This window comes from Lycorma delicatula, chromosome 1 (genome assembly GCF_047948215.1).
Source record: "Lycorma delicatula isolate Av1 chromosome 1, ASM4794821v1, whole genome shotgun sequence".
NCBI lineage: Eukaryota > Metazoa > Arthropoda > Insecta > Hemiptera > Fulgoridae > Lycorma > Lycorma delicatula.
The window spans coordinates 286,893,491-286,906,402 of NC_134455.1; the positions used below are offsets into that span (position 1 = coordinate 286,893,491).

Consider the following 12,912-nt stretch of genomic DNA (forward strand, 5'->3'; position numbering starts at 1 on the left):
AAGTGTGGCTTAGCATAGTATCTCACTCCAATAATAAAAAGGGAGCAATTTCTGTAAATAAGATCAAGAACCTATTATTCAGTTTACCATTATAAACATACTTATTCTCTCCAAATTCAGATTAGCTACAAACAGACGTCTAAACACACTTTTCAGAACTTTTGTTAAAAATTTAATAAACAAATTAGCTCGTAATTTTTTTTATTTTCCCTAACTACTTTAAAATTGTCAGGGAATAAGCTCAAGACATTTAAGTATTGTATGTACATGGTTTAATCAATACCAGTGCTGGGAGCAGAAACGCCAATGTATTTCATTCAAACACTTTTAAATCATCTTGTACTACAATACAAAAAAAATAAAAATTTGCTATATAACAGAAATCTTGGTCACAAAACCACTTATTACACACCTTAATCACGAACATTAGTCATTCTACCATTTACTGATGTAAGCACTCATAATTACAAATGCTGACAAAATTATAAGAACTGTTAACATTTGTAAAATGTTCAATGCTAAATAATATAATTTCAGCAACCACTATCATACAGACTGTCAAAAAACACAAAATCATTATAAAGCTCTTAAATTTTAATTTTTTTATACGCTTCTTTAGTAATTTTGACAAATATATTTACAAAATGCCTTATTTTTATAATAGTCTTCAAAGTAGTATTAGTCAGGTTTTTCCTCCAACATGCTTGGGGAATCTCTACTATGAGTAAAACTGATCATTTCTTGGCCTACTTAAGCTTTTAACTTAATCAAATTATAATCGTATTTTAAAAATTTCTTTGAGTTAATTTACAATTTTAATTTTTATAATTAACTTAATATGTGATAAATGAAGTAATCCGACTCTGTCATCTGCACCATTGACTTCTACATTTTTAAGAAAAATATGATTAATATGTTGTCAGATTGATGTCATCACTCTAGTAAGAATTTTAATTTTACAAATGAAGTCCATCTCCATTATTAAGAGGGTGGGTACTACAACAATTCTTCACAGATGAATATGCAGTACTCCATTGGTCAGGTGTTATGAGCCACTGAGCCTGATACACAACACGTTTCATAAGCATCTACTCACTCACAATATTGTGAGCACTGCTTACTGATATGTGTAGAGTTCTCCTTACTGCCACATACCAATATGATGATCTTCTTGAATGATGAACACATTGTGTTCACAATAACATTGTTAATCAACGTGCTCCTTGGTCAACCTATAGACTAATAGACTAACATTCATGACAAGAAAAATTCAGGTACCACATTTTAGTCTTTTTTGATCAACAAGAGCTATTTTTTATTTTTAAGTAAGGTCCGATTGACTGTAGCTATGTAAATTTTGTGCAGCTGTCAAAACACACATGTGCCCTGGTTCCTGGTATGCCTCGTACAAATGCACATGACATTTGTAGTCATAGCATCATTATGTAGATTTTTACTGTTTAGCTGAAATGTTTCAAATAATTGAGCAGCTCGCTGATTGTGAAATACGGCTTGTGATTTGATTTTTGGCTGACCTTCTGTAAACACAATTTGGTGTGCAAAGTTGTCACAAAACTTTGTGAATACTGGCATTTCATGATTTTCACTTTGTCACTGATATTCCCACAAGTTTCAAGGTCAGTGCTATACAAAAAACTGTGCTTACAATGGGTTCCTAAGCAGCTTTCTGGAGTACACCAAAAAAGGAGAATGGCTATGTTTTCAGTGAGGAAGGAGATGAATGTTTGTCACATTGTCACAGGGGATAAGATATGGGTTTCTTAAATCAAGCATCAAAGTGGCAGTCAATGGAATGGCGACATACATCTCCAGTCAAAGTGAAAACCAAACAATGTCAACAAGTTAAGATTATGGCAACTGTATTTTGGGATATATATGATATCTTATTAGTCAATTTTATGCCCAAAGGGAAAACAATAAACTCAGCTGCGTATTGTGAGACCTTGATGAAAATTCAGTGTGCTATACTGAATAAACGACATGGCCTAATGTCATCTGGAATTTTGTTGCTGCATAACAATGCACAACCACATTCTGCAGCTAAAACTCTAGAGTTAATCAGATCTAGGATGGGAGCAAAAAGACCATCCACTGTATAGCTCGGACCTTGCGCCAAGTGATTACCAATTGTTCTACTACCTGAAGGAGTTTCTTAGCAGTCAGGGGCTTGACACCGATGAAGAAGTGAAAACAATGGTTGATGACTGGTTGTCTTCATAGGCAGCTGATTTCTATGAGGTGGGCATAAACAATTTAGTAAAACGCTAGGATAAATGTTTAAACAAACAAGGTAACTATGTAGAAAAGTAGCATAAAATGTAAAGAGTGAAATAAAAAAACTTAAACACAAACAATCTGAATGTAGTGCATCTTTTCAAAAAATTTGTGTTATATTATTCCTTCCCTAAAAGTATCACAATTTCATTAAAGCTTATAATAAAATCACATATGAGTACTGGACAAGTCAATGAACTGCATTCCTTACACCTGATGAATCTACAATCCTAAAAATGAGTGTGAAGTAGCAACTGCTGAAGCCTCATATAATAGGAACAAAACTAAATATTGCTGGGTATAGCTTTCTTTGGATTACTGGACAAGTAACATGCTGTTTTATTAAGTGATGGCTAATGATCACAGAAGGTGATGTCAATTTGCAGTCTGTGAGTGAACACAGCATTAATGAATTGGCTATTTTCACGTAAAATTCACTCTGTGCACTAAATAAGTCCACATAATTCTAATTAATACTATTAGTGTTTTTATATAAAACAATTAGTTTCTTCATCCAATTGCCTGAACTGCAGATCACTTTTAAATAAGAAGTAACAAAGTATATTTAAGCATTTATTCTTAAAACTTCCAAGCCATCTATTCTTTCAATTCGCAAATGTTACTTCAAGTACTTAAATTTTTAATTAACAAAGTATCTTTCTCTGACAAGAAGAGCAAACAAAAAATACTTACAAATGAGCTGGTGATCCAAGAGCAACTTTCCAGACAAGTACTCCAAAAGTAACATCACTTGGGATGGTCCTGTTTCGCATTTGAAGTTCTCTAATAATATCAGAATTTAATGACAACATAGTTATGCCCATGTATTTCTTCGGTGCCCCTTGAGGTTGTATCATTTTATCTGTACCAAGTAAACAAGCAAATAGATCAGTTGTTGAAACAACACACTACATCAGGATTAAACATTTGCAACTCTAACACTTTTTTAACAATTAAAAAAAAACTATTTTAGTAGTTATGATTCAATCCCATAAAAATAAATAATTAACTCTAAATATATATTTCAAATAATTCTAAAAACATTAATACTAAAGCAAACATATATAATTTGGACAATTAGATTAACATTTATGACAAAAAAAAAATCAAGAAGGCACATTTTAGTATTTTTTGAACTTTTTTGATCTAGAATGATGCTAACAAATAAAAACCAAAATCAAAACGATTATTACATTTTGTTTACAGCATTAAAATAAAAGTTAAGAATAAAAAACAAAAATTAAATTTTCAACAAAAAGAAATTAAAACATAAAATACTTTGCTTCAGAAAATTATCAAAATAGTTTCATGAAATCAAACACACAAATATTACAAGATCCATTTAGAAACAGCGAAGTGACTAAACATTTTTGCTGTGGTTATTCAAGTATGTTTACCAATTTAAATCAGAAAGCAACAGATGGTATCAGAATACCACTGGTATATATTATCCTGTGCTTTTAAAATCATTTAAAGCAATTTTACTGTCTACCAAATGCTAAAATAAATTGTAATTTTTTTTTTTTTAGATATGAGGAAAAATGTGGTTCTGACTTACACTCATTACCAGATACATTATTAAATCTATAGTGACAATGGTTTTTTATTTTATTTATAACAACCTTTGATGTGCTAAAATGTATTTTAACAAGGAAAATGACAAATAAGAATAATTTTCAATGTTAAATGAAATAATTGCAGAACCATGCCAGAAATAAAAATTGGGCTGATATACAAGCTAGCATGGCTGGGAAATTTAAGAGACATAACTGTTTGTAATAATGACCATTTGATATGTACTATCAACTTAAAAGTTCTTAGACGATTTGCAATTTCACCATTTTATTTAGATTTGTTAACAGATTTCAAGAGTTATTCTCTTATGATATTGTGACAATAATATTCTACAATTTTTTTCTATTCAAGTTGCACCTCTTATGAAATTAGTGTCCAATTATTAACATCCATGAGTATCCATTAATAAATTATTATATGAATATTGTAATTATTTCTTGGTCAGATCCTACTTTTCCTAGTGATGCTCATTTTCCTAAAATAAAAAAAAACATTTTTATGTAATGTAATATTTTTAATGACAACCAGAAATATCAAGACAAGGGTTTTTAGATTTTCATTGGTTCACACAAGTTAGAAAGTTAACATCATTTCACAGAGTACATGTGAATACAGAGTACATAGTGAACATAGTGGGGGGCTAGTATTGTCATAAATTAACACAATACTCTCAGTAAACAAGCACTGTCACTTGTTCTGGACTGCACCGGTGCTACTTTTTCTGCATTTTGCAATAATCACTTGATTGTGCACCCTCGAGAATAAAGGTTGACAAGTAAAACTTCTCTTTTGTTCCAAAACACTGTGCACATGATACTCCAAGTAGAAAAATCTGGCTTGCATTTTGTCTTTGTGGGCATCTAAGTGTAATCCATTCCAGATTGTTACATTTTCATTTCATTTCAATACATTTTGTTTTCATATATTTTTTATAAGTATTTCATTTATTGGTAACTATAAGAAAAGTTATTTCATATTTTAAGAAAACTTACCTAGAAAATATACTACCCACCTGATAAAGAAGATGTTCTTTTGAGGAAATCCTTAGCATAATCAATAGGAATTGCAAATGAGATTCCGGCAGTTACTTTCATTGAATTGATACCAATTGCTTCTCCATCTAGATTAACTAATGGTCCTCCAGAGTTACCAAACTGGACAATTTAATCAACATTGACAAAATGTGAGTAAATAACTTCAACATGATGAGAAATACACTCAACTGGAGCATGTTCTACACTCCAGATGAGTGTTTGAAATTAGAATTGAAAGTATCAGAATTTATAATCCTTCACAACATTATCTGCTTTTGATCTTAGAATTTTTATTTAATTTATTTTTAAATAATTTAGGGGGAAATCCTTGAAATTCTCATGTATAATAATTTTTACAAAGTTAATTAAAAAATAAATGAACAAAGTAATGGATAAAATTGCCAAGACACACCAACAAATAAAAACCCGGGAGCCAAGTATGTCAGCCACAACTCTACAAGCAGGAAAATAATTAATTTTTTATTTATATTAATCTACTTCATATCATTGCAAATGTTACTATGAAAACTTGTGTCTAAACAAGACTTCAAACATAATATATTTTCAGTTTTACTAAAAAAAATTATTTTGTAATTAATAAATCTCTTAGCTCTAAGTTTTAGTTTATAAAAAATTAATCAAGTACCTGTTATCAGTTTCAAAATGAAATAAATAGAATTTCTAAATAGGTATTTTTACTATTTTTTGTTTCAAATAGTTTAAAAATTATGCACACTTTTCAAAAATGTTAATAATAAATAAGATGTATATTCAAAAAGTATATGACCAATTTTTTTCTCAAAAAGTGTTTGAATGTGAGGTAAAACTTGTAGAGCACAATACTAATATCTAATGCACATGTTTGCATTTTTTTTTTTTTTGTAACCTCATAGATCAGTTAAGTCCAACAGCGACAGTGTCCATTAATGTAATAGGTGGTTAATGCATTTTTATTTTACGCATAACGATGGAATATATAGAACAACATTACTGCATGAAGTTCTTCCAAAAGCTTGGTGACATATAAAGTGAAACAATTCATATGATTAACAGGCTTTTGGGAACAAAGCTATGAAGCTACACCAAATAAAAAGTGAAAAGTGTACACTTCCCCATCCTCCTGAGTGACGAGCCCAGGCTTGCAGCGATTTCAAGTCATTGTTTAAGAAAGGCGACAGGAATATTTGCTCTAACTACCTGGGAATATGCTTACTGAGTAGTGTTTATAAGGTATACCAGGATAATTAATAGCAGATTGACTAAAATTAGTGGCACTATTTTGTTAGATGAGCAGCAGGGTTTTTGGAAAAGGCAGTCATACATTGATGCTGTCCTTATCCTTAAACAAGTTATTGTAAAGAGATTGGAATTTAATTGCGACACACACACATAGCTTTCTTCAATCTAGAGAAAGCATTTGATAGGAGATCGCCTTGAAGTATATTGGAGAGGTTTCTCTTTTCATCTACTGAGTAATTAAAAATTTATATTAAAAAATAAAGATAGAGAATCTTGGAGAGCTGCATCAAACCACTCAAATGACTAAACACAAAAAGAAAATACTAGTATCTATATTGACACAAGTAGGAAATTAATTCCCAAGATTAACAGTTAGACAAGGGTATAATATGTTGCTGACACTTTTTAATATATACATCAATGATCTAGTGAGAAGTTGAAAACAATGTGTAGATTCAGGAATTCAAATGGAAATGGATAGGTATATAAATATTTTAATGTTTGCTGATGATCAAGTAATAATTCAATGTTCAGAAGATCAGATGCTAATGTCAGTTTATGAATATAACAATCTGGCTAAAGCATACAATCTTAAAATCTTAACAAATAAAACTAACATTTTAGTTCATAGAGGAAAACATATATGTTCTTAGATTGAACTGGAGAGTACAATTTTTTAATAACTTAGTCACTTTAACTATTTGGGCTGTGAAATTACAATAGTTGGGGACCCCGATATAGAAAAGAAGTTAAATATCTATCAAGGCACATGCGGTATAATTAGATGGTATTTTAAAAAGCGAATGCAAGTGTTTATATAATGTTATGGCACGTCCAGTTTTGTTAAATGGAAGTGACGTATGGGTCAAAACTAAGCAAGAAAAAAGCTGTATAAAAACGGTAGAAATGAAATTTTTTAAAGCAGTGAACAGTGTAAACCATTTGGATCATATTTTAAATAGCAACATTAGGGCAAAGTTCCAAGTGGATGGAATGACAGAAACAGTGAGGAAATATAAACAGAACTGGTTAGAGCATACCAAGAGGTTGGAAGACAATAGGCTCCCCTGAAGAGCACTGAACTATCGTCGAGAGGCTAGATGAGATTAGAACTGGCCCAGAAAAGGATGAGTAGAAAACATTGTTGATGCAAGAACCAGATTTGAATCTGAATACATGATAGCTGAAAAAGAAGAAGAATGAGATTCATTTTGAGGTTGCACAGAACATGCTGGAGTGAGCCAATAATGATCCAAACTTCTTAAAGGCCATGAACTTGTGATGAATCATTTTTTTTTGCTACTAACAGCAATACACACCAGAGGGCAAAACTACTATCTGGAGGTTCTGTATCATTTTCATGTACAGTTCAACAAAAGAGGCCAGACATGTGGAAATCAGGTAAATGGCAGTGGTATCACAATAATGCATCCACTCATTTATCATGGACAATCTACATTTCTTAGTTAAGAACAGAATTTCTTAGTTACACCATGCTCTTGCTCACCAGACATGATTCCTACTGATTTCTAATTGTTTCCCGAGCTGAAGTTGCCACTAAAATCAGGCTGATGTGACAGTTGGGAGGTCATAACAACAAATGCTACAGCACAGTTGCTATCCATTCCAAAACAGGATTATGAAATATGTTTCCAGCAATGTAAAGACTGCTGGAAACATAAGGGAAATACAACGAAAACCACAACGGAATCACATGGGGAAACCACTAGTAGTAAGCTATTTTTTTATTTATTGTTTTTTTTTATTGCCTATGGTGAGAAATAGAACCTTTTAAATCTTTTAAATAGACCTCACACATAAATTTTTTTTAATAATTTTCCAATGCCTAATGACAAATACAGATGACTGTAAAAGAACAACAGTTCTTGGTAAAATCATTCATGAACACTTAAGTTACAAAGATTTATGTATGCCCAGTACCATCTGCAGTAATCAAAGATAGTAAAAAATGTAAATGAGATCATGGTGGAATTTTTAGATGCTATGTATGAAGGGTGACAAATTCCTTGTTTTAACAGCTACTGTTGCTGAAGCATGGGTCTTGTAGACCACTGTAAAAAAAAGCATAAGAAACATGAGTGGCAGCCTAATCCACAGACAATAAAACCGGCTGACATGAAGGTGATAGGTAGGTAGGCCCAAATTTTGAACTTTTTCTTAACTGTAGTAATAAGCCCTCATTGAGATATTTTCAAAATATATCATAAGTGGTACTTATTTTCATTGGTTCCAGAGTTATAGACAAATAAAATTTTAATAAATGAAATATTTGGATCTTACAAGGGGAAGGCACATTGGTTCAAATCGAACTTCATTTCTGTTTTTTTTTTTTTTTAATTTAAACATATTGATTTATTAATAATTATTAACCTCTGATTGTAAAAAAAATTACAATAAATAATAATTCAATAAAAAAAAAAAAATGAAAAATATCATAAGTTATTAATGAAAAAAAAAAATGTTATGTTCTTTTCATTTAAAAAAAAAAAAATGGGCATAAGTAATTCAATAGGGATACAAGCAAGTCATGTGGTGTCCACATCAGATTTTCCTTTTTAAATTTTATTATGCAGTAACTGAATTATTTCAATTATGATTAAGGATGTGGGTTCCCGTAAAAGTACTTTCATGGTAAAATTAACGTAAGAAATGTTTTTACTAAGTGGTTTGATTTAATAGAATTTAAATATAATTTAACAGTACAAAGGAATAATATCAATTTCAAAAGGATTAATTTCAGTAAAATTACATACATATTAAAAGTTAGAGTGGGAATTTGTAAATTTTACAAATAAATTATAGTGGGAATATCATAACACTGTATCCTACCTTGAATATTCCAACTACCTAGAAAAAATATCCTTAACATTTTCATTACTTTTACTAAAACTAAAAACATAAATCACTAAAACTAAAAATATAATAAGAGAACTGAAACTAGTAAAGCATGGATCTGACTGATCTTCCTGAATAAGGAGAGGGCAAGGTTATTTCTTGCAATAAGGATTTGGTTATCAGGAGGGAATTTCTAGAGGCTTCCAAAAACTGCTGGTAGCCTCAGATGATACGAACAACTGCAGATGGACTTAAATGCTAGTCAGAAGATATAGAAAGAATGGTGTAAGAGACCTTTTAAGGATCATCAAGAAGAGAGAGATGGCCTAATGTATCACCTACAGATCATCAAGAAGAGAATCATTACAAACAAGTCAGATGAGTCTCTAAATGAGCAAGATGCTGTGCAAGTCAATTGATGAATTTTATTTTTTTCAAGTCACTTGCAACCTTTATGTCTTTCACTCAGTTTCTTTTATTATAGTTTTGTTTATGTGGTTTTGATTTCAAATCTAGATACAGCTTTTTATGGCATACCTAACTATAAACAAGACTGATTCATGTAGTATTACAGACATTTTCTGAGCACATTCTACAGGCGAAAATAATGAAAAAATATCATGTAAACATGGATTTGGAAATGCTCTGTTAGCGACTTGGTGGCCAGGAGTATGGTCCACCATGGCCAATCCACTGCTCTGGAAATTTTTCATTTAAGTATGTTGATAAGGCACACCATCATGCTGAAAGTACATATGGTATCTTGACGCTAGTGCAACTTCTTCTCATAGCAGCTGCAACTGCTCCTTAAGAAATTCCAAGTAAATGTCGGAATTTAGATGTCCTGGGAGAATGAATGGTTCAATTAGCTGATTATAAACTAGATCACACCACATATTGACTAAATTGGCTAAACACATATTGGCTAAATTGATGCTGGAAATTTGTTCAACTGTCATGTGTGGATTGACTTCTAGCAAGTGCGTTTGTTACAAAGGCTGTTATCCTGAGTAAACTGAGCCTTGTCAGTAAATAAAATGAAACTGTACAATCAGTAGTTCATATTCAACCAATTGCGATATTGAAAAATCAAGAGGAAGATCTCTTGGTTGAAGATTTTAAACTTGTTAATTATGGTAAGAATACAGCTTGTTGTTACAAAGTGTCTTCCACACCATAGAATGGGAAATTCCAAACCGCCAGGAAATATGTCATGTAATAACACCCAAACTAGGCTGAAGAGCTTCAATAATGGTTTAATCAATATTGGCATCATGAGCAAAATGATCATGACAAGTAAAAATGCTGGAATGTGTACTTGTTTCTTGTAGCATATGGAACTTTTCACTAACTGTTTTAAAATTTATAACTCTGCGGTTAGGAAAATGTTTGATACTCTGCAGCAGCAGAAGCTGCATTTCCATCACATATCCCAAACATACCATGTCAGCGTATTCCTCAGTTAAATAACACAGGTATTGTTACAGTATGACCCCAATTTAAACAAACACACACACTTAATTAATTATTTAATTACACTTCACTGTACTGGTAACAATTCACAGCAGTAACCCAGAACATGTAATGCACTGATGACACAACATAAAATAAATTGTAGGCTAGCTGATTTCTGTTACTAATTTATGAGATCATAATTTGTAAAATTTTTCAATTTGACAATGAATTCGAGGAAGATACAAAAACTTTATTGTCTGAATAACATGACCATCGGCTAATAGTTTTTGAATTGGAAGGTGAGCTGCACAGTGTCTATAGGGGGAATGTCCCTGTTCAGCAGGGGTGCCTCCTGCTCAGGCGAATGGATTGGCCTAGGTTTTCAAATAATCTTGCGGCCAGGATCTGATTTTTGCTGAGTCTGAACGAGTCCCTGTTAGACGACCTAGCAGAGAATATTTCTTCTGCAGTAGTTGAAGATGCTGAGCATTCGGTCCCCAGAGGCATGGGTCGAGAGAGAGTAGCTGGTTGGTGGACTTGGAACTTGACCGCGATGAAGTGGACAGTGGGCTGGCTCAGAAGAGCCGGAACATGAGGATGATCCCGATCAGCATGCAGCAGACTATTGTTGGAACAGGACAGAGTATTTACATATGGTTAGGTCTTCTTTCCTGGCGCTCTTTTTGTGAAAGAGCAGGGAAACAAAGACCCATGGTGTGATGTTTATTGAGTACTTGGTCATAACAGGAAAAGACATTCTGTTGGCTCTCTCGACCCAGGATGAAGTTTTTTTAGACAAAGATTGTGTCCTCACTCTTCTGATGAACGATCTGCTTCCAGATGATACAGAGGTCGGTGAAACCTCTTATCATTGATATGTAGGTTTTCGTTCTGAGAATTTGTCTTCTGAGATTACTGAGGCGGAAGTCCGCCAAAGTAATTTTTAGTCTGGCAAGGAATAAAGGCCCTGAATATGATACTATCACAGTGAAGCTCCTAGTTTGCATGTTGCCAGTGATTCTTGATCCCCTGACTAGGGTTTTTAATAGGTTATTTTGCTGGACATTTGCTTTTTGATGTACGTTTTTCAGCATGTTCAAAACGTGGCGAGTTGAAATTGTTCTTTAAAGGAGCTGCGAGCAATTTGGTGGGTTTCCCCCAATCTGCACACAACTCAATTCCTCTCAGGACATTGCATTTTCAGGAATAGTTTGGCTAGGTTTGGTTTGGTTGATTTGGGCTTGTACCCGGATTGTAGAGTTGATGATACTGTGGACCATGTCCTTTATGTTTGTTCCTGGTACAAGGCTGAACGTACCAGAGTTGTTAGGGAACTCAAGAGTGTGGATTTCTTTTTTGATCTGCGAGTCAACTGGAAGACTCGCAGAGAATGGACTATTGTGGCTCGCTTCCTCCATTTCCTCGCTCTGAGCAGGATGGCTGAAGGGGTATAGTAGTGTAACACCTTGAGTGGCTAGGGACCGCCTGAGCAGTTGATTGGCTGAAGGTAGGTGTGTTGGCATCGAGCCACGGTTAGATTGAATTTGTGGTGGTTATTTGTTGACTGTTTGCTGTCGGCAGAACGGCAAATGCACTGTTGAGGTATGGGTTACCATGCAGCCGTGAGGTGTAGTGCCATTTTCACGAGGGCAGTTTTGGATGAGCAAACATCATTGTCAGTGGGATGGTGACTGTGTTGCCAAGGGTATGGACCCCATGCATCCATGAGGTGTAGCAGCATCTTGACGATGATAGAAAGCAAGTAAATGTCACACAAAACTCTGCGATGGAGCTGAGTGGAAGTAGGAGGTCTGTCCACCTCTCCCTTGTAGACCAGACCAAAGTCCGCAAATTAACATAAGTCTGGGGTGTGAACTAAGTATGTAGTTCAATAAGGGAATTAGGACTAAATTTCGTCTTTGCAAACAACATCTTTGGTGGTATGTTGTTTTTAACAAACAACATGTCTCGAATCTATGAGACATTTACAATAAAGTGGCTCACTGAAAGTAGAACTATGCGTGGGGTTTGTGCTTCCATGAACTTGGTTAGCTAGTTCAGAGGACAACAAAGTAGGACATTCAAGATGTTCAGACGAGGCCTACAACAAAGACAAAAGCTGAGTTTAAGAATCACCAATGTAAATGTCTACCAAGGCATTAACATTGGTGGCATCCCAACAAGGCCTGGCTTATTATTGTGAGATGTAAAAAATTAGAGGCGAAAGACGACTCCTGTTGAAGCCCATCAGGGCTAGCAATAGTGGGGGGGGGGTGACTTGGTGTTCACAAGGTGGATCTTCCCCTATGAGGTTGGGATGTATGAATAACATTAGGACTATTTTTCCTATTTTATTTTTATCTTTAATACAACACTAGTTTTTGTATCATTGCACTTTGTAAGAAAACAAACATGTTTTGTATGTGTAATCACTTTGTTTTTTTTTTGGTAAGAGTTA

At 33.4% G+C, this 12,912-nt stretch overlaps 1 protein-coding gene across 3 annotated transcripts in view; it reads right to left on the reverse strand.

The window, feature by feature from the left end:
* The window catches only part of HtrA2 (HTRA2-related serine protease), a 53,359-nt gene that overhangs the window by 16,299 nt on the left and 24,148 nt on the right, over positions 1-12,912 (reverse strand). For all 3 annotated transcript variants that reach the window (XM_075378931.1, XM_075378923.1, XM_075378917.1), the window contains exons 5-6: positions 4,883-5,024; positions 2,989-3,157 (exon numbers count right to left, since the gene is read on the reverse strand). In XM_075378931.1, coding sequence (XP_075235046.1) covers positions 2,989-3,157; positions 4,883-5,024 — 311 coding nt within the window. The remainder of the gene's footprint in view (positions 1-2,988; positions 3,158-4,882; positions 5,025-12,912) is intronic.